The 27,835-nt window shown below is 39.1% G+C and overlaps 1 protein-coding gene across 2 annotated transcripts in view; it reads left to right on the plus strand.

The window, feature by feature from the left end:
* The first annotated feature begins 1,544 nt into the window (after window positions 1–1,544).
* Window positions 1,545–27,835, plus strand: part of ENSA (endosulfine alpha) — a 494,566-nt gene continuing 468,275 nt past the window's right edge. The window contains exon 1 of one of the 2 annotated variants that reach the window (XM_044080058.1): window positions 1,545–1,736. In XM_044080058.1, the coding sequence (XP_043935993.1) occupies window positions 1,680–1,736 (57 nt within the window). In that variant the 5' untranslated portion in view covers window positions 1,545–1,679. Of the gene's footprint in view, window positions 1,737–2,216; window positions 2,318–27,835 lie in introns of those variants that run through there. The other variant, XM_044080059.1, reaches the window with a different exon arrangement.

The following is a 27,835-nucleotide window of genomic DNA, read 5'->3' on the forward strand; positions in this document are numbered from 1 at the left end:
CACATTCTCGTTCACCTTGTGAATAAAGACAGGGACACTCCATACATGCTGTATGATACAAAAAATATAAGGAACTCCTCTGGCAGCTTAGGTTGGATGCTATGCCAAACCCAGGTCTCAACCATCACATTTTTATTAACCTTGTGTTAAAAATGAGGGCAGCTAAGTTGAGAATGTTTTTTGTTGGTATGATGGATTATTCATACATTTGTATTTTTATTTTCACACATTTGCATTTTTATTTTATTGTATATACTTACATTTATATGTGAGTTTTAATGTACTACACGCACTACTTGCGTTCTGTGTTTTTGAACAAGCAACAATGTTTTTATGTATATTTTCAGGATGCATTAACTATTATGTTGAAGAAAAAGTTAAAAAAGTGACTTGGTAATTGTTTTACCAGTTAATTTGATAATGGATTTATTGAAGCCTTGAAGGAGTATAAGAAGGTGGTGTTTTGACAGTTTTGTTAGTTCTGAAGAAGTTCTGGAGTTGGACTAAAGCACAGTTTTAATGTATATTACCTCTTGGCTGAATACCGTGCAGTCATTTGGTTATACATTTTAGATATAGTAATAAGAATTACTGTGCAATTTCTTTATACCTACAGTATGTATACACACATGTAACCACATCTACATATACCCATACCTGTATTTTAATGTAGGGGCTTGTTGAAGTGTACTGCTGCTAGTAAATAGATTGGATGTGGACATCGGTCAGACTTTTCTACCATTCTGGACAGGGGTTTGGAGCAGGGCAGACAGGGGCGGGGCATTATGGGTGTTAGGGACAGCAGTGCTAGAGCTTAGTGTACAAGCTGTAAAAAACTGGTTACATACTCGGAACCAGGTGCTTGGATTAATTTCCAATACTGCACTCCTGAGTGTGCCGTCGTTCCGATTACACGTTAAACGGAGGTCCCATCAGCCGGAGTACTGCGCGTATCGAAAAAGTGTGTGGGTGTGAGGTATCCCAATGGCCTGACCAAATTTCCCATAGAGAAATAAATACCACCTCAGGTATCCCTTGAAAAGAGGTCACTTGTCAATTGTGACTAACCCGGTCAACAAAAATAATAAAAAGTAATTCAATAATGACACGCAACAGCCACCAAAAGTTTCTTTTTGTGAAAACGGTTATTTAAAAGTTACTGCTTTTGCTTGATAAGAGAGACAGAAGCTTTCTTTACCAGGCAAAAGACGTCGAACTCAGCTTACGTAACCATAGGAAACCAGCTTACGTTAAACCGATACTTTGCATCTCCCAATACACAGACGAGTGCGCTGCAGTGTCAGGCAAATGGGTGGTGTGCCTGTCAATTTCTAATAGGTAAAACCCTTCCACAGCCACCAATGAATTACTGAATTTAGGCCAAAACCTAAAAATTTGGTTGCTGTCAAACGAATTAAGCCCTGCCCTAAGAATACATAGAGATACCATTCGCTACTATATTTGTCCGTCCACTTTGTCTTCCAATACAATTAGTCAATTCAATCTTCCCGCCTTCAGTAGTCTGTCCCGGAGGGTTCCCTCCTAACAGTGACGTCAGAATCAACGTCGCCATTTTGGAAAACAGTGAATATTGTAGCGTAGGGAAACACTGGGGACGTTGTTAAGGAAAAGAGCGTTTAGCAACGCTTTTTATTTTAAGGTTTTTGTTTTCAAGAAAAATGTCGGATCACGAAGAGACTCAGCCACAGGTTGAAGAGACTGGTGAAGAAAAGCAGGTAACATGTCAGGGAATTAGTACAGATGGTCGTTTTAACGCGCTATTGTGCGTAATTTGCAATTGCCTGAACATTCTCTTTATAAATAGTTGCGCTCTTATTAAACATTTAGCCCAACTTAGACTTTTCTGGAAATTCGTCCACCCTGTTTTAAGCATTGAAAGTAATATCGTTGTTCATGTGTTAGTTTACCTGACACTCACGTTTTGATTGGCTGGTGATGTCTATCGAATCCCTCCCACGTGTTCTTTTTATAGATGATGTCAGTCTTGGGAATCGATGAAAACTTATATCGTAAATAGTGACGTTGGATGCATTTTTGTTGTCATTCCGTCGGTCTTTTTTTTTTTTAATTGTCTTTCTTATATTCGTTCAGTGTTTCTATTTGTGATTTATGAGCTTTCAACATGTTGTGCTCATTTTGAGAGGCGATTGCTTACATTCATCATTTGCGCGTTGTACATAATATCTATGTCCATAATGAAAAACTCTTCGATACGTGCAGTGTCATTTCTTTATGTTGTATATCTCCATCCAGAAACGTGAAATAAATGCTTTTAATTGGCAGCTTAGTCGAGCAAGTAAGGATTTCTGCTTGTCTGTATTTTTATGCACTACCGCACTACTAAATGTTTCTATTTGGATCCCGTTGCCTTTCAGTAAATTGCTGTCTGTTTCAGTTTTAGTGTATTACTAGATTGTAATGGGATTAAGTCGTATTCTGTGTTTTTTCTTTTCAGGTTGTGGCTGCAGAGACGGTCTGGATCTGTGTGATTAGGCACCCTTTTACTGTTTTTTTCCCCTTTAATTTCTTTTTCAGCCGCACCAGTCCTTAACTGGTAGGAGATTAACCCTACCCCTATAGGCTGTTTTCACATATCTCTGGTGAGAATTTGTGATACGCAAGGCTATTCAGATAATGAAGCTGTGCCTCTCTAGAGGAGAGGTTTATATACCCATCTTGCTACCTGTTCCTGACGGGCAGCAGATCGCACTATGCAGTGACTACTATAATTGTCGGGTTCCAGTATTTCCCTGACAGAGGCATGTCATCATCCATCGTGGAGGATCCATATCCTGAAGCACCTTCGAAAAAAGGCAGCAGCATCTTAGTGTATTAGTATTACTTTGTGACAGTCTCTGATTCCAGCGATACTGCAAGAATGGCTGCAGACTTGCATTTCAGTGAAGCATATTATCTTTGTTTATTGTTTTGGACAGGTGGTGTTAGTAGCACTGATCAACTGTAGCTTTATTGGGGCAGTCAAAAATATTGTGAGTGTGGTTTGATTTTCAGGATGTCTCTATTCAGAGTAAATTGTTTAGAATAAGCAATTACATTGTGACACTTGGCTGTTAAGTTACTAAGCTCATCAGCTTTTAAAGGTTTTTGCATGGTTTCTTACAGTCTTTAGCAGTATCTCAAAGAATTGCATCACCAACTTTTTTGAGCAGGTTAGGACATAGTTCCGGTGACACTGTTTGTCTTAATTGGCAGTCCTAGATCATTGATATATATACACTGCACAACCCTTATAAATGCAATCCTTATCAGTCTGTTTTAATATTGCTAAAGTTTATATGATGTAAAAAAAAAAAAGAATGTGCCCGTTGTAATATGAATTGCTCAGCAACTGCAATAACAGAGATGAGGGTGTGGTTTAGTGGAGAGGCAGTCCCAGTATATGTTGTGCAATCTTTTCAGAATGAGAAAGTTTAATAAGGTATTGTACACTTTAGTGTTAACAATGACAGTATGTGGCTCTAATTGTATTTTATAGTTTTGCATAAAAAACTTAATGTATGTGATTTATGTGTATGTGTGTATGAAAAAAATATATATATGTGTGTAGGTATATTGCTCTGTATTGTGGGCCATGGAAATGACTTAAATTCCGGCTTTGTATTAGAATATTACCCCACTGCGATTGTCGTGCAGGAATGTGCGTGTCGTACACGATTGACAGGGCTGAGAGACAAGCCATGCAGATTATACGGTGACCAGGATGAATATCCATTGTGAATATTCATTCCTCTGGTCGTTATTTAAACACAGGTTTCATGCTTTTATAGGTTCATAGGTTCATACTAGGCTATCTGCCCTAGGGCATTTATAAGCCTAGCCAGAGTGTGTGTGGCTTTCACCACCCCTTAGGATGAGAATGCTATACCCATTAGTTTGCTGTGCCTCTGTCCAGCAGTGATACAGAGATGATTTTATGTTATCTTTAGTTAGAGTTACTAGAGGTTTAGTACATGATATGCAAAACAAAGATTAAATAAAGTTATTCTCATTTTCTACATTTATAAGTGCCCTGTCGAAAGCACCACATGTCCTGGGTGTCTGACTTGCTTTGTCACATTGTACTTAACCACATACTGTGTTGTAGGCTAAGAAGCGGGTCAGAAGGGGAGTATGTATGCAGTATCCACAAGTTCCTGTTTTGCAGTCCATGCCCATAATCCATGCTCCCTCACCCACCTTTCTTTGGTTTAATGCTGTGCACTAATTGCTTTTGCTTACCCCCTGCACCCCCCACCTTTCTTTAAGCATTTTTCTGGAGATAAAGCCACAAGCAATATAGTGAGGCAGTGGGGCAATAAATGCAATAAAAAAGACCCCCCCCAGAAAGGTCGCCACCCACACCTTTACAGAATACGAATTTTAAATCTGTGTAATAGTTTTTACACGTGCAGCATGCTATGTGTTCCCATCCCTCCCCTATAAAGAATTGTAATTCTCAGCATAATAGTGTAATACTTTTGTGTAACTGCAGCATATTCTGTGTTCGTTTGACAAGGTAAATCTGTTTGGATCGGTACAGCATTTGTAAGTACATGTTCTGGCAAATTATGTAGTCTAAGATGTAATATCTCAAAGCTTTTGATCACTGCAAATTGGAAATCCTAGTACCAGCAAATAAGGGAGAAAAGGCTTTGTGATGAAATAATTACAATATTTAGCATACTCCATCTTTCTCGGGATGGTTTGCAATGTTTATTCAAAGCACTTTTCAAAATAAACGTCATGAGCAAATTGCTGGGTGGGTTTTGGGCAGTCCTTGCTACTGCGTATCTGATGGGGTAATGTTCTAATACAAAACCTAAATTCCTGACTGATGGTGCACCAGACCCTTTCAGTCTGGTACAATATGCCACTTAAGATTTTTAAGTCAAAATTAGGGCCACTGCTCCTAATCTATACTTTTTGAGGTGGTATGTTATATTACATTGGTCCTTTAGCTCTGTTAGCAGTGCTCTGAGTTGTTTATCATAGTAGTATTTTTGTGCAGATTTAAGGTGCTTTTTATTAACTCTTCTGTCCTTAAGTAGTTTACCTACGAAATAGACTGTTTATGTATTGGTCTGGTTTCTTCAGTGGCCTTCCATATCTGGCATGTGCAATATATCTGACATTAGGCATTTAATCGTCTTCATTTGAGACTGCTGTTGCTGCTGCACGTCTTACTTGGAGGCTGGCTTCAGGAGTCTTTTTGTAGGTCTTGACAGTTACAATTATATTTTGTCTGTGTGCGGTGTGACTGGCTTTAATTTTTAAGGTCCCTTGTACAGAACCTTTCGAGTATGCTTTGCAGGGGTTTGTGGTCTTTTCCACCCAGTGTTTACCGTAGACCGGTGGTTATGAAACCCGTCACACTGTAGCATATTTGTCAGCATTCATTTGTTTGCAGACAATTGATGTCCTACAGATTTCAGTTCAGATCTCGGGTAGGTAGTGATAAATGGTAGTAGAGTATTATTAGGTTGTCATGAAACCTTGAGGTATCCCCTAATGATGGTCAGTCAAAATTTGTCCAGATAGAGTTCAGTCCACACTTAACTTTTTATTTTTTTTTCTCCTGAGTGGTAGGGCCCAGTCTAATAGTACCTGTTACAGCACATATGTTAAAGAAGTTGTTACTTAGTCATATTAAGTTTGAAAGTCATGTGCAAACTTTTTTAGTGAATGTCCAAATGATAGCAGATTTTCCTGTCTTAAAGCTTCTGTAGCACCACTGTTTTGTTGTGGATGTTTCTTTTCTGTAAAGCAGAAAATTGCCCATTACACAGTCACTGCAGCGTACATGATTTTAGACGGAAGTTTGGTATTCCATTTAATGTCATTTGACTCCTCCTGTTGTATAGGGAAAACTACATTTGCTGGAATTTTTGCTAAAGCTGTGCTAAAACGTCAGATGACTTACTTTAGTGTAGCATTAATTGTACTGTCAGATAGTGGAACAGGTTCTTTGACAGCAGGTTCACATGTCTGTATTTTCTGACACCACTTACAATCTCAGTTCATCTACACTTACATGGTTTCAGAGCTACCTATCCGACTGTAAACAGGCCACCAAATTGGAGAAAGTCTCTCTCCTCTGCTACCAGTGTCCTACTCGGCTCCCTCCTTTTTATCCTGTTTACTAATAGTATAAACTCGGCAGTCCAACTTGCTACAGTTATACAATATGCAGACGATACATCCACCCCTTATCTGCTCTGCCCCAACTCTTCAAGAACTTTTAAGATAAGTCTCAAAAATCATTTCAGGAAATAGAAACCTACCTAGCCAACAACAAGCTCATTCTAAACCCTACCAACCTCAAGTCAATACAAGGTTCCTTAGATCTTCAATAACCCAGTCGCAGAACTACCATGGCGACTGTCTCTACTCTAATAAAATAGTCAAGGCCTGGAATGCTCTCCCCCAACACATTCAAAACACTCCCAACTACTCTTCCGTTAAAACAAAAACTAGAGAACATCTCAAATCTACATGGATCTGCTCTTGTTGTTCTTCTCTATTCCCCTCTCAGAGGAGCTTTAAGTCTGGCTTTGGCCCATTTTAGAATTTGCAGCTACATTGTAAACGTTTACTTCAAATGTGCTATAACCGATGTTCACCATAATGTTTCTTGGTCAATCAGGTTCAGTCATTTTATATTCATTATCTACAGTGCTGTTTACAACATAATCTTAGACTAATTTTATCTCTGGTCTTTTGGAATATACATGTATAATTTTGTATTAAGTGTATTATGTGCATGTAATTTGTTTTAATTTGTTTTTTATGAATTTGTACTGTGATTGGACAATGCTATTGTGTGTGGAGCTTTTCTCCCCAGGTCTCCGCTGAAAATGGGCTCCAGTGGCCTAGTTGGACAGTACCCGGTTAACAAATGTAAAATAAATAATAAATTATAGCAGCAATTGTAACCTGTGTTTATTTACCTTTTGTTATCAAGGCCATAAAAGAAAACAAAAGTTAACTTTATTGGACAATTCTGAATATTAGTTGTCAATATGTCTATTTAAGTTGGTTGGACCATGGCCTTGTTTAAGTCTTACCACACTCATGGCATAATAATAGTGGACATATAGAATTGTCACTGTTGGAGAATCTAGCTTGGCGTTTCTTTGCTTCAGCTTCTTGCATATGCCTCACCAAGTACTTAACCTTTATGCAAAAGCAAGCTGTTGAAATTTAGTAATGAAGTACTTCAGTTACTACTGACAATTTTAAATTCTAGCAAGCTGTCATTTGTGAGAGGCTTATGCTGCCAACAGTGTATCACAGAGCTAGCAGTTTGTTTAGCCTGGAATATTTTAAAGTTTCATTAATATAACACAGCCAGGTGAATCAGTTCATCAGATGGCATCTCTTCACTTCATTTGCAGTTGCTTTCATTCTGCACATTAAACACCAGAATAGTGGTAACTTGTTGGAAACTAGGTTGTTTTTAGAAAAAGAAAGGTGTATGAAATGTCTCTGCTTGTAGCTTAAACTGTTGTTGTGGACCTCTTAAATGTCTGATTCAAACGTTTGTAACCAAGCTCCATTTTTGTACAGAATTTCTTGAGATAACCATATTAGGGGTATGTAGAAAGGTGTGCTAGATTTGTATACATCTGGCAAAAATGTATGCAGTGAGAAGATTTGTGTTCATGGAGGAGAAAAAGTATTCAAGAAAGTGCCGTTTTGAAAGACCTTGTGACTGGATGAGTTCCCCATAAATTGGCAAATGGAATCCCTAGGTGACTGCACTTTCTTGAGATGTTGTTTTGAATAGCATAGCTTTCCAGGATAGACTATTAGCCACAGGCTGCAGTTTTCAGACAAGAAAAGGTTGAAGGTTGTCTGCAGACTTGACAGTAAAAACGTGATGTGGTGTTCATTGGAATTTTCTGTAATGCTTGCTTGTGTTCAGTCTTTGCTATTTACCAGTTGTTTTGAAGTTTTTTTTAATATCTGCTGGTATCATTGGCAATCTCAGTTGTAGTAAGTGTAAGCCAATGTTGTGGAACGCTTCCTAGAAATCAGTACTGTGGAGAAAAAAGGGTAACTCACATGATTTTTTGTAAAATGTATAAAAATTGTGTATTTTTTCCTCACTGTGTAAGTGATTTTGAAGTGTTAAGATTCCAAAGTGAGCAGTTGGTGAACACAAAGCCAGTTGTGAATTTAAATTAGTTAATGCTACAAACCATGACCCATTTGAACTTATTCGGCTGCATTAAGAAGCTCAGTGTCCATGTTTGACTGCAAACCTATGGCACTTTCCCACACAGATGCAAATGCAAGTATCTTTGCTAAGAAATCTCCAGTTTCACATCTTTCAACTCCAGCAATTTTTTTCATGACTACCTCATTGTTCATAGGTGTGTACCAGGCTATTGCCCCTGGAGCCTTTACAAGCCTAGCCCATAGGATTACCCTGGCATCGTGCCACCCGGACCTTAATTCCCAGTGCCCCTGTCGAGTAGAGCTACTGGAGTGATCCCCGGGGTGAATTTTCTATTTCTCATCCACTTGTCAAGATTCCTCTTGAGGAGGGCCAGTTAGGTGCTCGGTTTGACATGTATGGGAAGTCTATTCCATAGCATGGGCAGTCTCTGAGCTATGAACCTGCCCCTCCAGCTTGTTCTGTTGATTGTGGTAATGAGGTTGAGGTCTGTGGAGCGTGTTGTGAGGAGGGATTGAGGTTTCTTTAGATGTAACATTTCTAACAGAGCTGGGTCAGACATGGCTTTGTAAGTCCAAGCAGCGATCACCTCTAAGTAGGCGATATGAGACAGAGAGCAGTTAAGTACAGGACAAGTGTTTTAAGGCCTAGGATCCTCTTTGTGAGGCACTTTTGCGGCCTTTCCAGTTGTTGCTGGTGTCTGGTGAGGTACATGCATAATGAGGAAAGAGTAGAGGAAGACTGTGACCTCTTTCTTCCCGGATGCAAAACCCTTAGTAATGAGATCATCAAACTAAGTCAAGTCATACCAGCACTTGGCTGAACTAAAAACATACTACTGTAGTTGTATGGGTTATGTCAGTGTTCCGTTTTGCCTCCAAGTGTCGAACTCTGCATAGCCCAACCTTTTCTAAATCTGTACTTTTGGTCTCTCCACAGAAGTACAGGTAAGCACAGGAGGACTATGGCTGACCAAGTTCACAGACGACTGCAAACTGGGGCCATAATTGAATCTCCAGCTGATACAGACATCCTCCAGAAGGGTCTCACTGAGACGGATACCTGGTGTCAAAATCATGGCCTCAAGCTAAATGCCAAAAAGTGCATAGTCACCCCCTTTGGAAAAAACAAAGTACCTGCGAACTACCACATATGTGGTGGTTGTTGTTGTGGTGACTTTTGGTTTTTCCAGGTTAGGGGTCGCCACAGCGGAACTCCGGTCCACTAATGATTGGCAGTTGATTTTTACATACCGAGTTGCCAGTCCTGACGCACAATAAACGAAGGTACGCCCATTCACGCATGTCTCCACGCAGAAGACGCTCAGTCGAACCAAACAGCGTCTTACTGTGAGGCGACAACGCTACTGCGGCACCACCACCGTGGATCTACCATATACGTGGTAGTCCCTTTAAATACAGAAAATGTAATAAGGGATCTGGGGACCCAAGTAGATAGTAATCTCTCCTTTGATAATCATATTGCCAAGATGGTTAGAAAATCCTTCTATGTGGCCCACCTAATCACAAAAGAGGTTATTGTGCACCTCTACTCATCACTCATAAGACTCATCATAGAGTGCAATGCCCCATTTGGGATGTACCTCACAAGACACCTGCAACAGCTGGAAAGACCACAGAAGTACCTCACCAAGATGATTACTGGCCTCAAACATATGCTCTATGAAGCCGGACAGAAGAAACTCCAGCTGTAATCGGTTGCATACTGCTTACACAGAGGTGATCTCTGCCTGACCTACAAGGCCATGTCCAACCCAGAATTGATGACATGCTGCACCTAAAAAAACACACATTTTGGCTAGGCTTATAGATGCCCTCAGGCAGATACCTACGTATCTGAAACACATATAACTCAAGCTGTTTCTCCAGAAAGAGTGCCCCCCAATAGATCATAAGTCTATAGGCCTGTATATGTAAAGCCATGGAATGCATTATCGCTAAACTAATTAATGTTGAAATAGATTATCCTCAAACCCTTTGCCATAATACGTTTTAATTGGTTAAATATAGCTCTCAGAATAAGTATATAACTTCTAGGTCAAGCTGTAATGAATTTGTCAGCTGCACTTTTTAAAAACCTGCTGTGGTGAACACAAAGCCAGTTGTGAATTTAAATTAGTTTAATTTTACTGTGTGTGTTTTTCAGCAGCAGTAAATACCTGATAAAGTGTGACTCATATCTCTAGTGTGTGTTCTGCAGCATGAATATCTGAAAGTTCTGTTTATGATGGTTTTCTATGAAATGTATATAAAGTTTGTGATTGGGGTTGTAACTTTTTTCCTTGGAAACTTCAGTTACCTTTATTCTGCACTGTGTTTTGCAAGATATGCAACTCTTTATAGGCCAGGAAGCTGAAAGGTCTTAAAAGAACAAACAGACAAATCTGCTGAGGAAGTAGCAGGTTAGTACTTTGAAAAACGCACTCAGTGGGTAAATACTCATTTGTATCTGTGGTTTGAATGAAAAGATAAAAGCCAAAAATAATCATGCCTAAATGTAGACAAAAGAGAATGAAGATAATCAACAGAATCATCCTTGATCTTAGACCTGTGAGTTCTTTGCCAGTGTTCTGAAAATTAGGTTTTAGATTAGAAACGCTTATTAAACTATTTGTTTCTGATTGTCTTGTTTGCTTATTTATTAATTGATAAGAGGGTATTTATTAAATATTGACAAGCCGGAAGCATCCATCTCTAACTGATCTGACCTCTGTGCTTGTTATTGTCATTTGTGTTGGTAATAGTTTGCTTAGTACCAAGAGTGAAACACAGCAACTGGGATGTTCCCCAGCCTGGTGGTCAAGGGCGGTGGTAGTTTACTGCCATGAGCCAGGAGAGAATACTGGAGTGCTTGCGAATGTATTGCCTTTTTTCTCTTGAAGTTCATGATCATTTCCTTAAGATGGTTATTGTGGGCAAGTGAGTACTGGAATGAACTGAAACTCAGTGTGATGAAAAGGTCTGGGGAGCTAGCTTTTCTTAGTTGACTGTTCAGTGTAGAAGCTTATTCTTGGGTGTGGCTGGTGTAGAGTCATACAAAGGGCAGCAGTATGTATTTCCTGCAAGCTGTTGTGGCCAGACTGCACTTAAGGAGTTGTATAATGATTCCTGTTTGTGTGTCTTGTTTTAATACCAGTGGTGTTACGCAGGAGACTGTGCTCCTGGTGGCTGTTAGATTTAAGATTTCTAGTAAAAGATTTAATTTAGTGGTGGGAGGTGGAGTGGATAAAGGGACCATAGCCACCTGTCCACTGCATTTCATAAGTCTACTCAACTTGGGTAAGCCCTTTGACAAGGTCATGGGAACTTTAGATGAGAGCTGGACTGTCTGTATTACCTATCTTGACCTATAGTAAGGTTTTTGGAATTATTTTGTAACTTAAATGTGTTTCTTTTCTCCTCTGGCCTGTGCTGAAAATGGGGTTTACCTAGTTGTACTTTTTTGGTCAGTAATTGTAAATACAAATTGTAAATACATAAGGGGTGAAACCTAAGAGGTATCTTCTCTACCAGCAAAGATGTTACTAGGAGTGGGCCATGGGGTTCAGTCCTGGGCCAACTCCTGTTTGACACTTTAAATCCTCAAAAGTGAAATTGGACATTCAAGGTGTCTAGCTAACTAAGTTTGTGAATAATTGCCAAGTGGGTGCTTTTGCCCCCCCCCCCCAAAAAAAAAAAAACAGCAGTCTGTCCGACAAGGCCTGGGTCATACCAGTGTTTGTGTGTTAACCACTGGCTTACCATACATGCAAATAAGTGCAACATAATTTATGTTTTGGTAAGTACCCTGTCCCCTGGTCTTAATATATCCATGGCTCCCCCCAAGGGTGCCTTTGTTGACCACAAGTTCTTGTCTCTGTTTTGAAGTCATTCTGAGTCTGCCAGCTTAAAAGCTATCTCCCACGTCAAAGTATGTCCTTGCACCTCCAAACACTTCTCTTATCACACCCATCATCTAGTATGGTGCCCCTTTTGGAATGTACCTAACAGAGCAACTTATACAACTTGAATATTTAAAAAAAGAAAAAAAAAACAACAAAATTTAAAATCTCCATTGTAAGCAACTTCAGCTGTTCTGATTGGGTTAAAATCTTTCTTCCCTTTTCTTTCCCTATTGAGCAGTGAATTTTTCTTAATGTTAATTGTGAAAACCCAGTGTTTTTTGATCTTTTAATCTTTTGTACAAGACACTACTTTCAAGTATCTAAACTTCCATTTTTATATTCAGCAACACTTTCTGGCATGTGTTCTTTCTTACCCAACTTATCCTTCATGTTGTTGTGTCTTTCGGCTTTTCCCAGTTAGGGGTCGCCACAGCAGAACTCTGGTCCGCTAATGATTGGCAGTGGATTTCTACGTGCCGAGTTGCCAGCCCTGACACACCACCTTCAACGAAGGTACGCCCATTCACGCATGTCTTCAGACAGAAGACACTCTAGCTGAGAATCGAACGGGACAACGTCTTACTGTGAGGTGACAGTGCTACCGCAGCACCACCACCGCAATGTTCCTTCATACTTGGAGTAAAACCTCCTCTGTACATTAGGTGGTGTATAAGGTGTACCTTCTGCACAACCTAAATTATCCTCCTTTACAACTGCATGGGCAGCCCACAGTTTTATGCCTGGTAATGCAAATCATCCTCTCTCTTGAGGAAACAAGTCTCCCTCTGTCACTGTGAGGATGACAAGGCCAAGCTCTTCAGTGGTTATCCAGCTCTTAAAAGCTTAAAATAAACTTAAAAATGTCCAGTTCTGGAAAGATGAAGTCTACTAGCTTTTTGAAAGTTACTAGGGTGCCCCCCTTGGACATTTTGGTGAAATTGTATTAACTCGAGGGCACAGATGCTGACCCCAGTTTACCCATATAAAGCACAACAATAATTAGATATGTAGTTTAACTCATTTGTTGTAAGGCTTCATCTGCCCTAGGCATGCATGTGGTCAGCATCTCGCTCTTAAACTTTCTGTAACGTGCACAGAATCTGTTGCTCCTGTCTTTTAATACTGGCATAGCTTTTGTGGCCCTGGGATTGTTGGATTCCTGAATTGCCTCCATGTCTAACATTTGTTCCGCATAGTGTTGCTTTGTTTTGCTTGGCTGTCTGACTCTATAAAAAGAGCTTGTTTGATAAGCTATTGGGTCTCTGGCTGCATGGTGTTCCACTAGATCATTTTTTATGATTCTTCCTATAACTTGCTGCAGATAGTAAGTACCAGTTTGTCATGGAGTCGTGGTGGAACTTCATTTCAATAACAAGGTACAGTTTATCTCATTTCCCCCTGCCTGGCAACTCCACCGTTTTAGTACCTTCTCTCTCTGTATCTCACACATACAGTGGTGAAAGGAACTTGCCATGCTACCTGCATCTTGTGTCGAACAAGAGTAGATATCATCACCCATGTTCTCAGGCACTGGCTGACAGTTAATGCCCAGTTATACCAGGACTTTTGCTGCTGTTGTGTGCCATTTCCGAAAGAGTCCTAATCCTAGCTCTGAAATTTAAGATGTGAGCAGGCTTCTTGTGTGATTCACATTCAACATCCCACTCATTACAACTTGAATCTAAGAAACTCTGGTAAAAAAAATTGTTGGAGCACCTCTCTGTTGGCAAAGAGGAAATGAGGTATGTACTTGTTCTACTGTCTTGCAATCTGATCTACAGATGCTTTCCATGTGGTCTTAACCACCAGGTCATTTGCCTGTGAGGGGTTAGGGAGGATAGTCATTACATAACTTTACCTTAACTCTATAATGCTTCTACAAACAGTTCATCTGGTCTGATGTGGAATTGGCTGCTTTTGTCAATATTTCTCTGGGAAAAGTCTACTGTGCTGATTTTTTTTCTAATGGAACATTGGCACTACGTCTAGCAGTAAGTTGTAGGCTTGCCAGTAGTGCTTGAGGCCTCCCTTTGTCCCTAGCTACTCTCTGAAATGTTTGGTAACTAATGGGCAAAGATATCAAGCCAACTTTAGTGTTACATCTGCCGTGGTAGCAGTTTTACACTGCCTACATGTCTTGCAGTACCTAACAAATAGCGATTTTGCATAAGTAGTCTCTTTTGCCTTATGTTCATATGACCTAAAAAGAAATATCATAGGCTATGGCCAGAAGACCCTGGTACTACCAGCTGCTATATCATTGTTCATGTAGCCTCCTTCAGGATTCCCTTCGGTTAGTACGTAAAACTGTGCTGTTGAGAGCGCTGGCCATGGAGGTTCCTGAATCTTAAGTCCTGTAATGTAGTTTCTGAGAGCTGAACTTGTCTCAACCTTTTTGTGAACTTCCTTGGTTTTCCTTGTAAATAAGTCTAGTATTTCCTGACATTTTATGACAGAGTTTGAGCTGCTCACACCTATCTTTTTCCTTGGCAGTTGTGTTTCTTATTCAGTTCTGGTGCTACCCGCTATCCCTAAAGTTAAAGTAGTCTTTTTTTTTTTTTTTTTTCCAGGGAAGGCTCAGTACTCTTTGACATCTGTCATTCCATATTCAGAGTTGACCGCTACCTATCTCCCCTTGAAGTAACTATATCACCAACTTCAAAATATGGGCATTTGGGTGTACCCCATAATTACATTCTCTTGTGCTTGCCTCCATGCTTGAACATAACCACACATATAGAAGGAACTATTTTCTTCTCTCCCTGTAAGCTTCAGGAATTACTGTAACACTTGCACCAAATATACTTTTTAGATATCAAAATCCTTTTCCATATACTGGGAAATGGTTTTAGTACTGACCATGGCATCCTGGATTTGTTTTTCATCCCTTTTAGTTGCTTGCTAACATCTCGCAGTGGCACTGCGTTTCGCTTTTGATCCAGTGATGCTTTCCATCAGTCTTCAACTTGTGGATTGTTGACTCTAACTCTGAAATGATACCGGCCTTTCTTCAGAGACTTTCAGTTCTGGATCTCTACCTCCTTTACCCGTAATACCGTGCTCTCCCATATGTACCTCAGATCTTGTTTACTGCCTTGAGAGAGAGCTGTGCGATTTTGGAGATCCGTTGTGCAGATAATTGTATCCTTTGTATTTTTTTGCTTTTCCTCTACCATTCTTAGGCTTTTCTTTAGGTTAAGTAGTAGTAGTTAGTTTTTAGTGTTTTTGCTGTGGCATTCCCACCTTTTTCCTCTCTTGTATTACAGGCTTTCCAGTACATCTTGATGGTCTGATTTGGGTTAATTCAGACAATGGTATTTGTTTGACACCCGAACTAATGGGAGTAGACTTGTTATTCCTTTTTGGAAGGAAGCTATGAGGTTGTGGCAGTGGGCGATCTTCTCTCAATGATTTCTGGTAGCAACACACATCCTGGGGAAAGTCCAACATCTTGGCAGGTAGTCTGAACAGGAACATTCTTCCTCACAGGTGGTCCCTGAATCCAACAATTTCAGCTTGCATATTTGTGATACTGGAGTATTTCTTGCTGGGATCCTTTTGCTGCTCGGTTGAATAAAAAAATGCAGCAGCTTTTACACCATAGTCGTCCCCCCCCCCCCCCCCGAGGGCAGGCAAATTCAAAGCCACCAAGTGACAATTTACACTTTATTCAGTTGCTTTTTACTGTAATTGTGTTCTTCATATTTTATTACTTTATTTTTGCTGTGAGTTCTTAAGTGTTGAAATGCTTTTATTCTGCTGCATTTATTGCTGCTTGTTAGTAGCCTAATTAGAGTTATCTGTTGTTCTAAGCATTTTAAGCTTTGGTCTTGGCACTTGTGCTTCAGGCCAGTTACTTTACATTTAAGAAAGTTCTTGTGGTTTACATTCTTGGCCAAACCCATAATAAAACCCTCTCTTCATACGTCTGCCCAAGCATGCGGAACACTATGTCTGGACAATTCCCATCACTTTCTCCTGCCTAGCCTGGTCGACATGAGCATTCTGAGACAGTGTAGCAACTGCCTTGTGTTTACTGACAACCCTCTTCTCCTAGCACATAATTCTTCCACCTGCGAGAAATGCGTGTACATTAGTAACCTGGAGTCCATGTTCTCTCACTCCACAGTCAGTAGTCCTGACAAAGGTGATTGCCAGCACAAACACCACACCACTCACATCACATAGGCAAGCACAATACAAGATACAGCTATGCCAAGGTCCTCAATAATAACTTATTAAACAGCAGAGACCTCCAAAACACACACAGACATTCCACACACAACACCAACCACATCACACACAGCAGACAACACACCAGTGTCTCACAAACACTGCCCATAAGTCAAAACAGTAAAGCATCACAGCCTAAAAGACATGACATAATAAACCAAACGCCCTAGTCATTGGTGACTCAGTTGTTGTGGGACACGCCGATGTCCCTCTCACCAGGCTCTACAAGGAGAAGGTCACAGTCAGTTGTCTGTCTGGTGCCAGAATCCGCCACATCACGCACGCACAATTCTCTGCACAACAAGTACGACTCTGTCATTGTAGATGTGGGTGTGAACGACTTAAAACTTACCCCTGGACTATATGAAGAGAGACATGATTGAACTCTCAAGAGTATGTGTTCCAGGCAGGTATGACCCTAGCTGTAAGCAGCATCCTACCTTCACAAAGAAACAACAAAAAATAATTGACTTCAACAATTGATTTAGTTTCTGATGTCATTCCAAGGGGATCCAGTATTTGTCTGCCTTGGATGACATGGTCGACAGGCCTCGATACTTTGCAGAGATGGCCTTCACCTGTCACCACTGGGTTCAGGATCCTGGCAAAGGCTGTCGCCTCCCCCACTGTGCTTTTTTTAGGCGATATCCCAAAGACAAACCTTCCAATTTAAAGATCTGTCAAAAAGCAAATTGAAGGTCATGCTGCTTGATGCTAGGAGCCTAAACCTGAAAATGGACTCTGTGGAAGATGCTGATGTCTGTGTGGTCACGGAAACTTCTTTCAGGGCTGCAGAGTGCACCCCTGCCGTAACAGGCTATACCTCATTCCACACATTCTGACCCCAAAATGAAGTCTGGAAGACTAAGGGTGGTGGAGTCTGTATCTTCATCAAGGACATCTCCAGACTGGTTTGCCAGCGTGACACACTATAACTACTCCAGGTACAACTGAATTGGCAAGACACCCATCCAAGTTATAGCTAGACATAGACCCCCTCTATGACTCGGGACACCCACTCCTCTTACCTGGATCTACTAGACTCCGTCAAGGTACCCCCTAACACCCTGATCCTTGGTGACTTTCATCTACCCCACCATAGACTGGGTGAACTATTCTTGCACTAATGCACTGTCTCAATGATTCCTCACCTGACCCTCTTCAAGCGCAACCTTCATGAGTGGATTGGAGACCCCACATTCATCCCAGGGGTTCCACCTGTGTCCTTCATTGACAGGGGTGACAGGTGCTGATTGAGGTTTCTTTTTGGGGATAAACTTTTGGCTTGGCTAAGGGCCCCAGGGCCATTAGCCTAGTAACCTCCTATGATCCTATGAACAATCAACAAAGGACACTGTTCTATATGCTTCACCCCCAGGCTTCCTGCATGCCTATTTGCCCACTCCCCTCATAGTGAAATTCCTTCAGAAAACAGCCTGTTGCAGAGTGACTGTGATTATCAATGCCTGGTTCTTCTTTTGTGGCGTTATTTTCGGCTTCCATCCTGGGTGCTTGGTGTTGTTTTCCCACCAGGCCAGAATTGCTCCACTCACCCTTCATATCCTCATCCACATGGCTTCTCCAATTTCCTTGATGGCCAGAAATCCCAAGCTGTCTAAGAGTTAGTGACATTTTGTTTTCCTTCCTGAAGCCTTCTGCTTGGAAGATTTAGGCTAGCAAATGGAAAACCTTCACAATTTGGATGACAACGTCTGGGGATTTAGATCCTTTTTCAGCTCCTTTGGAGGCTATCCTTGAGTTTCTTGCTGAGGTATTTCATTTAGGGTTGCGTTGTTCTACCATCAAGGTGCAGCTGGCTGCTATTTCTAAATTCCACAGCAGGAATAATACTCCAGTAGTATGTCTCAAAATTTCCAAGGCAGTTTTTGAATGGTATATTCTTATTACACCCTCAAGTTCAGGATCCCATACCTCCCTGGTGTTTGTCTTTTATGCTGCGAATTTTAGCCTCTTCTCCTTTTGAGCCTTCAGCTTCCATTTCTTTGAAGTTGTCTTGGAAAACCATCTTCTTTGTGGCAGTTACTCGGCTAGGCGTGTTTGGAGTCACAGGTTCTGTCCTGTGTTCCTTCCGTCATATTTGATCTTTCACAGTGACAAGGGTTATCCTTGTGGCAAATCTTCTTCTTTTTTTCCAAAGATGGCCACTGAATCTAGCATGAACCACCTTTTTTACGTGTTGGTATTTTTTCCGAACTTCAGTAATAAAGGTGAATATTTATTGGTCTGTCTGGATAGAACCAAAGCCTTTAGAAAAATGGAGCAGTTAGTTATTTTCTTTTCCAAGCCAGGCTAGACTGACAGTGTCAAAAACAATCTTAACCAAATGGTTGTTGGATTGTATTTACTTTGTGTATAATTTGAAGGGGAGATCTTTGTCTGCAAAAGGTAAGGGTCCTTTCACCAGAGTAGTGGCAACTTTCACTGCTTTCTCTCTTCAGAGCTTATGTTAAAAACATTTGTGCAGCTGCTGCTTGGGTTAGTACTCGTACTTATGTATCCCCATTGCAAAGTGGGTGTTCGAGTCGAGGTCCAGGGCCTGTTTTGGTTACAGCATTCTGTGGAATGTTCTCACTTAGATCCTCCCTGGGGAGCTATGCTGCTGGGGAATCTGTCTCATAAGATGAAGACAGACAAATAGATATCAGTTACAAAAGCTATGTACTTAGCATAACAGTACATCTGTTTTTCTGTCCTCCTCCAACCACCCCCTCCTGGTTAGGTTCATTTACCAAATTAGCAATTTCATATTTCAGTTGAAAATTAGAATTTACGAGCATATTAGAGATATAAACAAACATAATGAGAATAATGCACTATATAGGCACGCCATGAAATGTGTAAAGGCTGATTTTAAATTCTGGGTACTTGAAGTGGTGGGGTACCCAGAATGAGGAGGTGACTGGAAAACCAAAGTAGAATGTAGAGAAATTATATGGCAGCTAAAACTAGATGCAAGTTGTGGAAAAGGTTTAAATGACCACATTTCCATTGTTCCAGCACTTAAGATCCTAGCCTCGGACCCCAAAATAACTAAATAACATAATAAACATAGTAAAGTAATGAATGTGGGGAAAGTATTCCCAATAACATGATCAATTGTTTTTTCCAATGTTTATCTGAACATAGTTTTTATTTTTATATTTGTATATATTTATATTTTATATTGGTGTTTATAAAGGTACAGTTTTTAAAAAAAGTTTATATATTTTTTACAGTTTTATATAGTTATATATTTATATACTTTATAATTATATATGTATATTTTATACACTTTTTTATATATTTATTTTCATGTTTATAGTACAATTTTATAATGAAAATATTTATATATGTATATGAATTCCTTCACATCCCTTAATAAATTATATATTTACACAAATATAGACATATTTTTCACACAAACACTATGCTGTTTTAATCAATCAAAAAATGGCGTCAAGGTATATGCACATTAAGAAGCTTTATTATTAATAATTATTATACATTACTATGTATATTCAATTTTATGTGACATGCAGACTATTCATAAACATTTGTATCTCACTCTTGGTAAATATGAAAACTTGAATTACAGGTCCCTGGGTTCAGGTCATACCTCATAGATTGGATAAACAACTTATGCTTCTGCTCCTAATAGGAAACTAAAGTGTCTGTTGTTTACTATGAAGTACAAAATACTTAAAATCGGTTTTATCGGTTTTATTGATTATGTACATTATGATGAATTATTGTCTTATGCATTAAAAAAGCACTTTTATTCATATTATGTTTTTAATGTATGAATGTTGCTTTAAATGGAACAAGTTACAACAAGGCAATGGTTTTATTGTTTAATGATCATATTAATTAAGTTAATGAAATTTGGAGAATATAAAAGGAAAGTTGAGGTTCATTAATTTATTCTGATGAAGTCTCCGTTTGTGGAGACGAAAGCGCTCAGTCGATTTCAGTTTGGAGTTTATGTGTTTTTATTTTTCATGTAATAAAAGGATTTAGTACACTTTGGATTGATCTGCCTGCATTTTTGGAATACAGGATAACCTTCATTGTGCCGGACACCTTTGTGTTTATTTGGTTGCTGTTCTTCATTTTTTGGTTACAAATTAGCAATTTCCCTCTTTTGGGTCCAGACTTGTGCTGCTAGTTTAGATCTTCCTTGATTATATGCAAAATGATATCTGGGGCAAATGTGATTTGAGGTTGTGAGAGAGTGGGGTGTTATGGGTAGAGGTGGCGGTGCTCTGGAGCTTTAAGTCCGTGAAGAAAGGCCAAAATCAGATCCAGCAACACACAGGATGAAGAGGACAGAAACCGACAACACGGATCTGTCGTAATACGTACATAACTTTCATTTTTCACTCCTCCCTCTCTGTTTCTGCAGCCTGTGTTTATACCTCAAGCTGTTTTTCCAGCTGCATTGAGACTTTTTCGCTGTAGCTCTAATCTTTTCAGTTACATCCTTGTTCATCTGAGGACGTAGTGTCTGTTTTTCTTTGCATAGTGTGTAGCTACAGCCCTGGTAATGCTGCTGTTAGGTTCAGTAAACTCGAGTTTTCGTGCAAGGTGGCTTTTTATTGGTCATAGCAGAAGGTAGGATTTCTATTGCATTGCATTCTTCAGTCAGCTGTGCCACTGACATTCATACTCTACAGAGCTCCTTTGTTTTCAGCTACTTTGCTTTAAAAAGAAAAAAAAAATAAATGATGTGCTGTGCAATGTATACCTCTGTTTTCTTTGTGTCTGCAGGTGTTGGATGGGTTGATATTGTGTTGTGGTAGTCTTTTTCCTTGGGTGTTTGATTTTGGGAATTCTTGCCAGTGTTGTATTTTGCGCTGGCAGCGATTCCTGTTTTTTCAGGAGGTTTCTTTCTTTTAGTTGGTGTGATTGTAGAATTAGTATACTGAAGTCTGAGTAAGGTATAGCTGAGCAGTATTTTTCTCTGTTTTAGTGGTAGATGTCTTATTTCTCACTTCAGTAATAAGTACCCAGCCAGCCCCAAATGTAATTGTTAGAGTTGACTTAGTTTAGACAACTAAGTAAAATAGAACAACCTGCTGGACAGGAGTAATCAGTTGATTTAAGCAGACTTGCATCAAGGCTGGTAAGGCAGCATGATGCACTAGAGCTTCTTCAGGTCCAATTAACCACCAGAAGGGTCCCTCAGTGTATGTATTTGCAAACAGTAGAACTCTTGTCTGTGAAAGAAGAAAGCAACAACCCCTATCTACAGAAACTAGAATCAGTCCGTATTAAACCCAGTACCATTTTCACATGTGATCTAAACTATCCAAGTACAGACAAGGAAACCTATACCACCACTAGTGCACAACCACAATGATTCATTGACTGTGTCTGTACAAATGCTCTGGAACAATTGGAGTACCCACTGGAGGAATTAACATCTTGGGTCTTGCCCTTGCTAATATGGGAGCATCTTGCATTGTGCCTTGTGTATCTTCATCACGTTAGGTCTGACCATAAAGCAGTCTCCTTCGAAATAAAAGTGAAACCAGAGATCCCCTGCACCCAAGGTACCTTTGAAAATTTATTTTTAAGACAAAGTACCTACTCCTAAGTAATACATTAGCAAGCTTCAAATCCCCCACCAAACTTGGTTTACTCCATTGAATATACAGAAATGTATACCTGTACACTATACCAGCATACAAACAGCTGCATGCACGCAGCTGTACCCCATAGGAATGAGTGCAGGGCAAACCCTGAAAACAAACCCACATGATGGAACTATAGTGTCAACAACCTTTATAGTAGGAATGTTAAATTTTGGCCAGGTGTAATTAAAATAATTTTCAGAATGTTAGCGTCTGTCACTGAAATAAACTAGCAAATCTGGAGTTTAGTAAAAAAAAAAAAAACACCAAAGCAAAATTTGAAGTTAAAATAACTAGCAAAGCCCATCACAAGACCGTATTTAGTTATGTTTGAAATCTCAAAAGTACTGCAATGCTCTGAGCTGATTGTGAACGATGTTACGTACAGTGAGGCTGAAGATATAGTGGATCTTCTGGTCAATTAAATGTAGCTCTAACTTTCTTCCACTTCCCTTCCACTTGTCTCTAAAGATATACCTGAAGTTGGCTTGCCTCCAGCTGTCACACAAGAGAGTCCTAAAAGTGCTATCAAAAGCTAAAAGTACTGCATTGATGGTCTTGGTAATATCAACTACACAAAACTAAGAACCAAAGAAACGCTGAATGAAACAAAAAGCCAGGAAAAGCACCAGCACAAACCAGGTTACTCAGGAAAACCTTTTAATGTTAAAGCTTTCCTCTGCATATAACTCTAGACTTCATCAAGTCTAGAGTTATATGCAGACGAAAGCGCTAAATAAAAGTTTTCCTAAGTAACTTGGTCCGTGCTGGTGCTTTTCCTGGCTTTTTGTTTAATTCAGGAGTCCTGGTAATATACCCAGATGCATCTTAAGTAGTGTGAAGCATGATTTGGCAATACCCCTAACACTGTTCAGACTAAACCTCCGTACAGGTTTTCTACCAAGCAAATGGAGAGTGGCTGCAGTCCTTCCCCTGCATAAGGGAGGACCTTCCACAGACTCAGCAATTACAGACCCATAAGTCTGTCCAACCTTGTATGCAAAGCCATGGAAAAACTTGGCATGGAATTAATCAGTCAGGACATAGGGAACCTCCAAACACTAGACCCATCTGTTGGGATTAGTCATGACCCCTAAATACTTTATCCGTCCATGAGTCCCTTCATTTTATCTGTGGTATGATCCCAGTTGTTCATGTTAGGGTAGTATGCAATTGTTGACCATGGATGGGCAAGGCTAATATATAACCAAATGGGATAGGTTATTTCAAGCACAAAAATGAGAATAGCCTGCAAGGGCAGTTAGCCTAATACTTGCCTGTGAACCTATGTAAGACACCACAAAGGCTGTTGCAGTATGGCTTCTATGTACTGGCTGTTCACAGTAACATAGTTGCATCATTTGACTCCTGGGGGACTGTGTCAGAATGGGTTGTCACTGGCATATGTACTGTCATACAACAATAACTACGCATACTTTCCCTTAAAATCCCAGTGGTACTTCCTTGGGTTGCCACTCAAAACAGACTTCATCTGTGTGATATTAAGCCTTAAGTAGCTTAAATGTTTGTGTGTCCATTTCTGCTGCCATCACCCATACAGGAGAAAAGTAATGTCATAGCTCTGTACTTCAAATTTTAATTGCAGCTTTTAGTTGCAGCTTAGCAACAAACAGCCACATATTCTTCGGTGTTATTCAGGTAACGTTTTTCACATTTGTTTTATACATCTCCAGAGTTCATAACACTGATCTCCCAAAACCCCGATCTTAAATCTTGGTGGGACTTGTCTTGTCAGTGTTTAGAGAATTGAAAGAACAGTAGTATTAGTTATTGGGGGTGTGGATAACAGTAGAGTGTTCAGTGAAGGGAAAAAAGTGATACTTTTATAATGAGAAGTTTAGTAATAAGAAACTAAAATATGGATAAGTGTGTAGAGATTTATTAAATCCCAAAACTGTTTCAAACAAGCACATTCGTAAAAGAAATGTGGATCCAATCTGCTTTGCATGGGGAACATCATCTCCAGCAAATAATGTCAGTTTTATTACATTTTGCAACCCTCTCGTGAATTAAAAAGACTCTGTGCAGGAGCTTCCATGTAAAAATACTCCAGTACTGTCCCTAAGATGTTCATTTTATAGAAGATGATTTGGGTTTCTCAGGTATATAATTGAGAGAGAAATTTAGTTATTGAATTTCAATGTTAGTGTAGTTTTATATTCTATTAGTATACCATGCAGTTTGGAAATATTATTAAAGTTAAAATTATTGTACAATAATTCAAATATATAACATTTAAAGGTGGTTGGTCTTTTATTTGAAGGGTTACTAATGCTTCTACTTAGATCATTTGAGTAATTTACACTAATAATTCTACTTGGATCCATTGAGTAATTCGCTATACTTTGCAATAGTAACCAGTCTTGTGTCTGTAGATTGAATTCCTTAATAACGTGTTGCACAGTTAAAACTTATAAGTCTCTTATGCAGTGGTTCCAGCACACAATTTTTATTGTTCTCCCATTCATTGGAAAGTATGGAAAGTTTAAAGTGTAACTTATCTGGAAATTTTTTTGTAAAATATGCATTAGAGTTTATTATCTTTCTGAAGTTAATAAAGGTGGTGTTTATGATATTAGACTTTGTAGGTTTTGCAACATTGTATATTATGGAGTGGCAAATAAAATACCAACGTTTATTAGAAGATTTACTAATCCTTCTGATAATAGTATATTTTCATAGATAATTAGAAGTATAATTTTTGTCTACCCAACTGATGTCTATGCAGTGAGGCTCTTGTGTATCTGGGAATTTTATGCCGCCTTTATCCCAAGATCTAATGTGATGGATATAAGCTATTCTGTTCTTTTTAGGGAACCTTAAAAAGGTTAATAAAATGCTGTTTAGATCTCTGGTAAATTTATTTCCATGCAGTGTGCCAAGGGCTAATACTATGTAGAGACTTTTTGGCAAAAGGACCATTTTTATTAATTGCAACCTGTCTTCAAAAGAGAAGAATATGTTGTTCCACTTACTTATGTGGTTATTTACTAAAGATAACACGTTTTTGTAATCGATTTCTCTTATCGCTTCAGTAGTGTTGTTTAGGATTTTACCCAAGTAATTTAACTATGTACCTGTTCTCCAATAAAGTTTTGGCTACCAGGATGAGTTTTTGCTTTGTTCTTAAAATATTGAACTAGTGTTTACTTCTTGAAAAGTATTTTAATTCTGCTAATAATTAAGGTTAGAAATCTTTAATTTTAGTTATATATGTGGGGATTCTAGGTATAGAAATTAATTTAGTAAAATCTAGCTGTATTTCAAGTTTGAGACTATCATAATTGGAAACTGGGCAAGGAATTCTAGAGAAAAATGAAAGTTTTAGCTTTAAATCTTTAGAGACTAATAGTCTATCAAACCTAGTATGGAATTTGAACCTGTTATCAATATGAGAAAATTTTATAGACTGTGTTTAGAGTTAAAAGTATCATATAAGTTAAGGGAATCAATTGATTTGTTAAATAGCGCTGCTGTGGATATTAGCCTTGGTGTTCTGTTGTTGGTGTCAAGATTATCTAAAATATAATTGAAGTCCCCCCCCTAATATAATATTACCTTTTGTAAGTTTTGTAACAAAATCCAGCTAATGTCTTGCAGTTGACATGCCAAATCCTGGAAAACAGTATAGATTGACTAGTGACCAGATTCTATTATTAAGCTTAACAATGATGATGTTTAATAGTCCCACAGGATCCTCGTATTTATATAAAATTTGAGGATAAATAACACTTCTTTTCCAGGGAATCATGACACCTCTCTTTTTAGCTTTTGTATGAAGAATGGGTTAGTGTTGTGGAACTATGGGAGTTCCAGACATTCTTTTCAGCTGATGTAAAATGAGTTTCTTGTAGGAATAATCTTTGGGATTTATTTACATTAAAATACCTTAATAAACTAATTTTTTTTCCTTGGATTATTGAGTCCATTTACATTTAAAGAAACTAAGGATATAAAGAAATGTAGATGTAGTTCTAATAATAAAATAATCAAATTTGTATTTAGACAACTCTTTCTATTTCCCCAATATACCCAGGTATCTGTAAAGATGTTTGACAGATCTGTTTGTATGATGACACTACCTAATATGTAATTTATTTTCGGGACAGAAAGTTGAATAAACATAGAAGAATCACTGAAACAAGCAATTAACAAAAAGATTCCCAACAACAAACATGAAATAGATTCCCAGTCTGAGAGAGGCTAGGCTTATAAATGCCTTGGGGCAGATAGCCTAGTATAAACCTATGAACCTATGATGTACCATGGGACTGAGTGCTGGGCCCTCTCCTGTTTGGCATTTTATCTTGTTTTTATCTTGATTTAGTCCCACTAGACCAGTGTTCTCTTGTTTAGTTGTAACATGTGCTAGTGCTCCATATTGACTATGGGGAATTTAGACAGGGCACCAGGGAACTTCTGCTATTCTTGGTAGTCAGAGGAAGGATTTGTGTGTTAACGCATCCTGGCTTCCTGTTTCTTGTCCAGGCATGGAGGCAGCCAGGGGGAACCGGAAGAAAATGTGGCTGATTCAGCTTTGGCTGAAAATGAAGTGAAGGTTGATGAAAATGTAGCTGAAATGTTAGAATTACTACCAGACATTTTTTCTGATGCTGTGGGTGCAGAAAAAACAGTGATGTTGGAAGAAAAAAACAGAGATGGATTCAGAAGAAACCTTTGAGGAGATTGTTTGAAGGAGAGACTGTTACCTCTGAGAAATGCATATTTACAACCCTCTAGTCTGGAGGGTTGCAGGATGATTATTTGGAAGAAATGTTAAACCAAAATGACCCAGAAAGTGGAGCAGCAATTTCATGGAGTGACATCATGGAGACAGGAGAAGAGGAGGCTGCCAGAAAAATTGGGTAATCCCAATCCGCTGTGTTCTACTGGAAGAATCCGCTTATCCCACTTGACTCTTGTTATCTTCCCCACCCAGATAAAGTCCTTCAGTTCTTTATTAATTGCCGTCCACATCTTCTCTGGTCGATTTAAAAATATGGCTGACCCTGAGTATAAGACTAAAGGGACTAAAAACATTTGACTGCTTGTATCTTGCTCTCCATATCCATATAACAAAGCTTCCATTTTCGCAGTTTTTGTATTATCTTTTGTTTAGTGTCTTCCCACATATCCTTACCTGCTACACCAGAATCATTTTTAATCCATTCTCCTAAATACTTCATTTTGTTATGTCCCCATAAGTACAAATATTGCTGAACCAATTCATGTGAGGGTCCGTAATTTACCACTATTGCCTTTGTTTTAGCTTCATTAATTTTGCATCCCGAAAAAGATTTAAAACTGTGTCAAAATGTTCCACAACACTGTAATGTCTTTTTTTCCAGTTTTGTCAGGTATAAAATATCGTCTGCAATTAGAAGCAGCTTTTCTTGACTACAGTACCAATTATGTCCTTGAATTTCTGAGTCCCTTATTTTCTTTGCTAGTGGTCCTAAATATAATGCAAATAAAGGGTTCTTGCGCTCAAGCAGAAATTATCAGAGTGAACCCCACCCACTTTAGTTTTTGCCTCCAGTCCCTCATCCTCCTAATCAACCTTATAATTTTTTCAGGAAATGCAAATGATTCCATTGCCTTGCTCATAAAGTCCCTGCTTACTCTGTCAAATGCTTTCTCTGCATCAAGACCCACCAACAACAATGGCATTTTCTTACATTCTGCCTCCCTTTGGATCATCAGTTTTGGCATTACTTTTGTCGTTCTTTTAGCCATGAACACTGTAATGGCTTGTTTGCTCTGAGCATGTTTTCCAGGCCATCTTGGATTGGAAGGGACCTGTCTGCACTTGTGAGAGAATTGTGTTTGATTGGCACCTGACTG

Source organism: Protopterus annectens, chromosome 8.part0, assembly GCF_019279795.1.
Source record: "Protopterus annectens isolate FY-2018-M chromosome 8.part0, PAN1.0, whole genome shotgun sequence".
Taxonomy (NCBI): domain Eukaryota; kingdom Metazoa; phylum Chordata; order Ceratodontiformes; family Protopteridae; genus Protopterus; species Protopterus annectens.